Source organism: Lycium ferocissimum, unplaced genomic scaffold (genome assembly GCF_029784015.1).
Source record: "Lycium ferocissimum isolate CSIRO_LF1 unplaced genomic scaffold, AGI_CSIRO_Lferr_CH_V1 ctg12819, whole genome shotgun sequence".
Lineage (NCBI taxonomy): Eukaryota > Viridiplantae > Streptophyta > Magnoliopsida > Solanales > Solanaceae > Lycium > Lycium ferocissimum.
Window position 1 is genome coordinate 8,356 of NW_026714545.1, and position 8,669 is coordinate 17,024.

The 8,669-nt window shown below is 40.1% G+C and overlaps 1 protein-coding gene across 1 annotated transcript; it reads right to left on the reverse strand.

Annotated features, from left to right (window-relative positions):
• Nucleotides 1-782: 782 nt before the first annotated feature.
• Nucleotides 783-2,116, reverse strand: LOC132041994 (uncharacterized). Its single transcript, XM_059432658.1, has 3 exons — nt 1,822-2,116; nt 1,655-1,684; nt 783-1,195 (listed from the first exon to the last, which is right to left on the reverse strand). Exons 1-3 carry the CDS (start codon nt 2,114-2,116, stop codon nt 783-785), a joined length of 738 nt encoding a protein of 245 aa, XP_059288641.1.
• Between the last annotated feature and the right edge of the window lie 6,553 nt (nt 2,117-8,669).

The window sequence follows — 8,669 nt, forward strand, 5'->3', positions numbered from 1 at the left end:
TTTTTTTTACCTACTTACTTTTCGATCATATTGTTTACTAGGCGTTGATAAGTGGCACCAGTATTTTTTAACCCGAACGGCATCACGTTGTAACAGTAAGTTCCGTACTTCGTTATAAAAGATGTTTTTTCTTGATCTTTTAGGTTCATTCGGATCTGATTGTACCCAGAATAAGCCTCAAGAAAGTTTAATGTCGCATAGCCAGCCGTCACATCAATCATGCGATCGATGTTACGTAAAGGAAAAGAATCCTTCGATCACGCTTTATTCAAATCTTTATAATCTACAGACATTCTAAACTTATTACCTTTTTTGGGTACAACCACGAAGTTAGCTAACCAATCCAGGTATTTAACCTCCCGGATGGATCCTATTTTTAATAACTTTGTTACCTCTTCTTTGACGAATTTACGTTTGACCTCAACCATCGGTCTCCGCTTCTGTTTTACCGGGAGAAATTTTTTATCAAGGCTTAGCCGGTGAGTGGTCGCTTCGGGTGGAATACCTATCATGTCTAAATGGGACCGTGCAAAATAATCGGCATTAGCTTGAAGAAATTTGATTAATTTACTCTTGAGGTCCGAGGTTAGCTCCGTGCCCAGGTATACCTTCCTGTCCGGTAGATGGACGAACGGAATAACTTGTTCAAGCTCTTCCACCGTTGATTTCGTTGCATCCGAATCATCTGGCAATACAAATGACCTAAGAACTCTGAAGTTGTCTTCTTCCAGGTCCATCTTCCCTTCCCCTCTGAACCTGGCCGGATCAGCATCATGTGATTGCTATTTAGCATTTTCTACTTCATTCGGGTCCTCAGTACCCTCGGGGGCTTTATCTGATGTCTGAACAGCTTCTTCAATTATGAACATCTCCTTTGCTGCAGGTTGCTCTCCATGAATGATTTTTACCCCTTCTGACATTAGAAATTTTAGTATTTGGTGCAAAGCTGAAGGCACCGCCCTCATGATGTGCAACCACGGCCTTCCGAGCAAAGTGTTATACCTCATTTCTCCGTCGATGACATCAAACTTTGCGTGCTGGATTATACCGGCCGCATTCACCGGTAGTGTTATCTCACCTTTCGTATTTTCGCATGCCATATTAAATCCGTTTAGAACGTGGGCGGCTGGTATGATCTGATCTACCAGCCCCAACTGCTCCACTACATTCCATCGGATAATGTTGACCGTGCTACCTGGATCAATCTAAATACATTTCACAAAAGTTTTACTTTTGAAGACAGAAATTACCAAAGCATCATTGTGGGGTTAAATGATGCCCTCCGCGTCTTCGTCACTGGTTCAAGATGAAATAGTCCTATTCTTGGTCCCTAGTTTTCTTTTCTCGAGTGATTGAGAACTTTTTCTTCTTCATCATCAGACCTCGGGCTATTTTCAGCCCTTAGTGAACATGTTGATCAGATGTTGAGGCTGCTCCGTTTCGTTCTTTTTGCTGGGTTCCGTATTTTTGAAATGATTCTTTGCTCACTCACTCAGGAATTCTTGAAGATGACCATTCTTCAGTAGTCATGCCACTTCATCCCTTAACCCTTTACAATCATCGGTTCGGTGCCCGTGTGTTTCGTAGTACTCGCATATCAAGTTCGGATCTCGTTGCGAGGGGTCTGTTCGTAACGTCCTTGGCCATCTCATACCCTCAATATGACCGATAACTGCTACAATGGCTGTTAAGTCAACATTGAAGTTATATTCAGATAACCTCAAACTTTCGCTGGTGTTGGTACACCCAACAAAATTATTTTTGAATTGTAAACCTTGCTCCCTAAACCGCGATCGCTTCATTCGTCGCTTCTTGCTGTACTGGGCCTGGGACCACTCCTTCCCTTATCCAATATGAAGGTGGACCTTTGGGGTTGAGAATCTGGATGATATCTATCCCTTGGCGGTTGAAACATTATTTCGGTTATCCTATTTGGTCTATCTGAATTTTTAATCCGATTAATCGGACTTGGTGGAAGTCCGAGCTGATCATTGTCCACCCGTATCTTGGACTCATATCTGTTATGAACATCTGCCCAAGTAATATCTCCGAACTCCAATAGGTTTTCTTTAGGCTTGAGGGAAGCGTTCGAGATACCGGGATTAGGTCCTTTCATGAAAGCCTGAGCCGCCCACTTGTCGGGTACCTAAGGGAGCAACATCCTTGACTTCTGGAATCTTGTCAGGAACTCTCTGAGCCGTTCGTCATCCTTTTGGAAGATCTTAAATATGTCGGCATTTCTTGCCTGCACTTTTCGGACCCCAGCATGAGCTTTTACGAAGGCAGCCAGTAACTTGAAGGATGGAATTAAGTGTTGGGCCAGCGTGTAATACCATTGCATGGCTCATTTAGTCAATGTTTCACCAAACTTTTTCAGCATTACTGACTCAATCTCATTGTCTTCTAGATCATTACCCGTTATGGCATAGGTGTAGGCAGTTATATGTTCTCGCGGATCCGTTGTCCCATCATATTTTGGGATATTGGGCATCTTAAACCTTTTTGGTATAAGTTTTGGAGCCGCAATTTGTGGAAAAGGCCTCTGGACAATATAGTTGGTCTCTGGCCCGATCAGAACTAGTGGTGCACTCGAAATCTGATCTACTCGGGAATTATAGTCTTCCACTTTCTTTTCATTGGAGTCAATCCGTTTAGACAGCACCTCCAACATTCTTATCACCTCAGAAGATCCATCAGGCATCGACCGTTCCCGGTCGCTGCTTACCTTAATTTCCCTGCGGGTCGGTGCCAGTCTTCGATTTGGTTCGGCCGTCCTAGCCTCATTGTTGTTCCTTTGAAGTTGGGAAATAGCCGCATGATGTTGCATCACAGTTACCTGTTGTTCCTGCAATAAATCATAGATCATGCATAAGTTAATCTCCTCCCCTGCTTCTTCATTTATCCTACGGGCAGTTCCTCTATTAGCCGGCGTATCTCCGCTATTTCGAACGGCTACATTAGATCCATCAGGCACCGACAATTCCTGGTCAGTGCTTACCTCAATTTCCTTGCGGGTCAGTGCGGGTCTTCGTTTTGGTTCGGCCGCCCTGACCTCATTGTTTTTCATTTGAAGTTGGGAAATAGCCGCATGATGTTGCATCACAGTTACCTGCTGTTCCTGCAATTAATCATAGATCATGCGTAAGTTAATCTCCTCCCATGTTTCTTCATTTATCCTACGGGCAGTTGCTCTATCAGCCGGCATATCTCCGCTATTTCAAACGACTACATTTGAATTGGCAACGCTCGCATCAGCGGGAGGATCTTCAACCGGATCACCCAGAGGCACGATGTTTAGCGGTACCTCATCATTGGGGTTATTGTCTTGGCTATCATTGTTGATGTTGTTTATGTTCAACATGTCAAAGTTGATCAGAAATAAAGAAATAAAATGAAAGAACAAGTGAAAGTCGGGTTATAAGCAAATCACTGCTATTATCCTTACCCCTAAAAAAGGTAACAATTGAATTTATAAGTGGTTTAAAGGATACACGATTTGATTCACTATAGATAGGAAAAATAGCAGTAATGAAATACAAATTTTGAATAAAGAAGTAAGAAATAGCCTTGTAATTGATCGGACGGGCCGGGCTGAAGCTTAGATCTGCTCGGACCAAACTATGAGAACTTTTATTATTTGATGCTTGACAAAACTATGAGAATAAGACAATATTGTAATCGTGTAGAAGATGGTAAAAAACTAATGGGGTTGAGGGTTTACTCCCCTCCCAATTTATAGTACAAGAATTTACTTTCAACAAGGTAACTAAATCAATTGAAGATAAGGATTCCCGAAATCACTCGTTGACAACTCTCATTGCGTCGTTTGGAGTGAAATCTGCAATGGGCCGGACTTCCCGCAATGTTGCCAATTGTAGGCGTGCTCCTCGGGAATCGTCAGGCCCGCACGTCTCTATCCGGTCTAGCCGAGCTCTACTATCCATTGCTTCTTTCTCCGAATTCGGATCGCCGATCCTTAGGTCGGGGATACCGACCCCGGTTTTAACCGTATACAATGATAATTATTCACCTATGATAACATCCTGATTTCCCTCACCTATACATATGCACAAACTTTTCTTTTGTGAGATAAACACCCAGAATACATAAAATACTGTCCTTATTTCTGCTTGAATTTCTACCGACATAAATCTCTATTAATTTTTTATCCTAGTTTTACGCAAGAAAAACTTGTTGAATCTTAGGAGATACACCTATACAGAGTAAACAATCGTTAAGAGCAGTGCCATTCATGACACGTCACAAACTAAAAGAGAATTTTCAGGTCTTTGTTGTAAGAATTCCAACAATCTCAAGAATATTTAGTTGAAAAATATTGGAAATCATGGAAATTTTCTTAGCTTGAGGCATGTCTATAATATTGTCCTTAAAAATATTTCATTCGGTGTAGGTGTAGGTGCATATTCCAAAATTCAACAAGCTCTTCTAATATAAAACTAGGAGCACATAAACCAAAAATAATTTAATAGATAAGAAAACAAGCATAATAAAATACATTAGGAAGAAATATTTCCTCTATTATACCAAGAGAAAAGGGCGAGACTATATAGGAAGAGATAGCCAACATTCTAATCTTTACAATAACCCTTCTTGAGTAATTATAGTAACTGTGAAAGAGAATTATAATTTAATATCTTCAATGGGTGAAACTTTATAACTGTTCAGACAATGTAACGGAAAGATAGCTTTTAAGGTCTAACCATTTAGGGGTCGTTTGGTAGCTGATTAGAGTTATGCACGTATTAGTAGTACATGGATTAGTTACGAGGGAATCTATGTATCATTTTATGTACGTATTAGTTATGCGTGGTTTTGTTATACATGTATTAGTTATTCATGTATTAGCTATTCCACCTTTTTCCCTGCATAAAATGATACATAGATTCTGTCATAACTTATACATGTATTAGTTATGCAGGCGTCTAAATTGCAAACCAAACATTGTACTATTTTAATACACGAATAACCCACCTCATAACTATCTACCAAACGTAGTATTACTCATGCAACATTTATTGTTATATCCCGTATTTTGTACATTGGGACGATCCGGTTTAACTATGATAAGTTAGGGACAAGACCATTCCGGGATACGAAGTCGAGACTTTGACCTTCGATTTTGTTTTAAGACATAAGTTGTTCATGAATTTGTTGGAATGGAACATTTAGGAAAATTTGGGACCAAAAGTGGAATAATTGGAAGTTGAAAATCATGAAAAATAGGCCCTTTGGCCGTGTGGACTTGGATTGGCCCCCACACATTTTGTGGCCAATTTTAATTGGTCCAACCCATGTGTGTGCCATGGACACATGTATAACTCTTATATGAAGCACAAAAGATGACTTCTAAGTCATCTTTCTCATTCCACACTTAGAAAAAAAAGAAGAGAACTTGGATGAACTTCTAAAGGCCATTCGGCCAAGACCAAATTGAGCCATCACAAAAATATTTCCTTCAGGAAAATCCACTAATTGGAAGTCCCTAGTTAACGTGGAAGTGTTGTTGGAGCGAACAAACCACCCGTTTTGTCAATCGGAAACCCTAGCCTAGCTGTAAAGATAAGAGGAAAAGGTAAGATTTAATCTTTTTTTATGTGTTATGAATGATGTGTGCATGTTTTAGTATGTCAAAATGAATGAAAATCATGAAATATGGCATGTTGGAGTTGAGGCCGTGTGCATGAGGTATGGCCGTGTAGGTATGTGTGTTGTGTTGAGGTGATAAGTTAATTCTAGGTAGCATGTTTAGTTGTGTAGTGTGAAGAAATGGATGGGAATCACCAATATGTGTATGTGTAGTGTTGACCGAATATAAGTCATGTTATATGACAAAGAATGTAACAATTCTATGTAGTATTTTGATTGTTGTCGTTATGAATTCTATGTTGACGATAAGAGTTTAATGACTCAAATTGATGTTGTAATTGCTATGGGCTGATTTGGAGAATCATGTGTATTTAATGTAATTTTTATATTTATGGGAATGACATTGTTAGAGTGTGGATTGTTGGTGTAAATCATGATTCGGAAGTGAGGAATGTGTTAGGGTTGTGTTCTCGGGTTTGGGACAGTTTTCGGGTGAATTGGAGCAATTGTTGGATTGTTGGAAATATTGTATGAATTGTTAAAAATGTTCTTGAATGTTGTTGGTATGGGTTCGGACTAGTATTTGAATGTATAAGCGTTGATGTTGGCTTGAATGTAAGCCGTTGAATTGAATATAATGAATGTTGTTGGATTATGTAGAAAGAGTATTTAATGTTAGTATGCGTTTTGGATTGATTATTGATGTTGCTAGTTTGGTTGTTGGTGTTGTTGTTGATGAATTTGGCCGAGTTGAATTCTCGGGGTGGTGCATTTACAGGGGAAGTGCTGCCCAAATTTCCGTAGAATTATGTGCTAGTTTGGAAATGAACTCCGAATGCCTATAGTTAATGTTGGTATTTATTGATGTTATGTAGATCTTGGGGAGTCCGAGACATAAGTTTGATTTGGATTAGCTTTGAGAGCGAGCGAGGTATGTAAAGCTTAACCCTTCCTTCTTTGGCATGCCTTAGCTATAAATAGGCTATGACACAAGCCTCGAGGAAATTCTATTCTTAAAAATCCGAGCATGTTTATGGTTCATAATAGCTTCTTGATATTGGTAATCCTAATATGGTCTTCATGTCTTTGATACGATTGGACTTCCACCATTTGCATAAAAAGATTTTGTGGTATAAAAAGTTTTGTTTTTAAAGAGTTCCGTAACTACGAGCGACCGTAACTTTCACCGAAAGCCTCGGATTGCCTCGATATGTACGTAGGAGCTTTTATGGCATATGATGACTATGTTTTCCATAGGCGGGCCCGACTTGGGTCGACACCCATCCGTGGGCCCCGCGACTTTCCTTTATGTACTTCTGATGACCTTTGAAAGAATATGATATGACTATTATCCCGATCTCAAGTATGATCAGTTCACTTATCTTCTGAGTTATGATAACGAGGATTTTTATGCATATGATTTTGGTACATAACTATGATTTCTAAAGCTCTATTTGATATGTTCCCGAGTGACAATCGGCGGAAACTTGATTTGACTATTGTCTTGGTTCGGAAATAATAGTTCGCTTCGACTATTCTATTGAGTCTGTAATGACGACTATGTCCTTGATCTCCATAAGCTATGTCATATGATTTTGACACGTACCTACAATTTCTAAAAGTGCTACTTGATATGTTCTCGAGTGATTTTCGGAAGGAACTTGACTTGACTATTGTTTAGATTTTAAATGAGATTTCGTTTGGTTATTTTGTTGAGTATGTGATGATGATTTGTTTACAGATGGTCTCTCACTACTCTGCTCGTGCGAGCAGTTAGTATCCCTTTCACTGCGTCCCGGTCCAGGGCATATATTCGTGCACGATTCCACAGTATGATTCACCGCGCCCCTCACTAGAGGGCCGGGGCATGTTATATGATATGATGATGATATGATGATATGGGGAGGCGGCCAGGATGACATATGATGACTTCATTCACCGCGTCCCTCACTAGAGGGCCGGGGCACGTTATATGTACATGATATGATGATTTTACTTACCGCGTCCCTCACTAGAGGGCCGGGGCACGTTATATGTATATGCATCTGATGGTTTTACTTACCGCGCCCCTCACTAGAGGGCCGGGGCACGTTATATCTATGCATGTGTACGAGATGATTTTCTGACTCTATTTCTCAGTCCCATGATGAGCTGAATATGAAATTGATACGTATGATTTATGTTTCAAAGGCAAGTGTTATGATTTTCTAGTTATTGTGCTATTTTTTTGCCCTCCTCATTTCAGTACGATTCTGTTTACGGTATTCCATGCTTTACATGCTCAGTACATATTCCGTACTGACCCCCTTTCTTCGGGAGCTGCGCTTCATGCCCGCAGGTACAGACGTACAGTTCGGTGATCCACCAGTTTAGGACACCTATTCTGCTGTTTGGAGTGCTCCCTTTATTCCGGAGCTCACATTTTGGTATATATTCGTTCGCTGCATATGTATGAGTTTGCTCAGGGGTACGGCGGGGCCCTGTCCCGTCATATGATTCTCGTTGGTCCGTTTGAGGTACGTAGACGTATATGTGGGTTATGCCTATTCATGTACATGTGTGTTTGTATGTTATATGTTCTGGGCGATCCCATTCGCCGTGGCAGCCTTGTCGGCTTGCATTTGTATATGTTTTGGGCCGTTGCGCCATTTGATAGCCTTGCCGGCTTCTGATATATATATATGTTTGTGTTTGAGACAGTTTGAGATAATTTGAGACAGCGTCTGATATTTGTATACGCATAAGCTATCTGTTTGTGACTCGGATTTATGAATGTGTTTGGGTACCCAGCTCGGGCACTAGTCACGGCCTACGGGGTTTGGTCGTGACATTTATTATGTGAATAACTTACTCCTAACCAACCAAACAATCCCTAAGAATATTAAGATCTATTTGATTAAATATAGAGGCTACTATAGATAAAAATTTAATGGCTAATAAAGAAGTGTAGCGAATAGAAATTATTCAAAATCATTAACTTATACAAGAGTTGGGACCTTCCTTTTAAAGATATCACATTCATCTTTAACAATATCCCATATATCTTAAAAAGAAAATTATGA

What these genes read in the sequence shown, in the direction of transcription:
- LOC132041994 (XM_059432658.1), bottom strand. Translation starts at nt 2,116, where the DNA reads ATGAAAGGACCTAATCCCGGTATCTCGAACGCTTCCCTCAAGCCTAAA. An exon ending in AAGGAGTGGTCCCAGGCCCA is followed by an intron (nt 1,685 to 1,821) that starts GTACAGCAAGAA and finishes TTGACTTAACAG; the next exon opens with CCATTGTAGCAGTTATCGGT. An exon ending in AGTTATCGGTCATATTGAGG is followed by an intron (nt 1,196 to 1,654) that starts GTATGAGATGGC and finishes AGATTGATCCAG; the next exon opens with GTAGCACGGTCAACATTATC.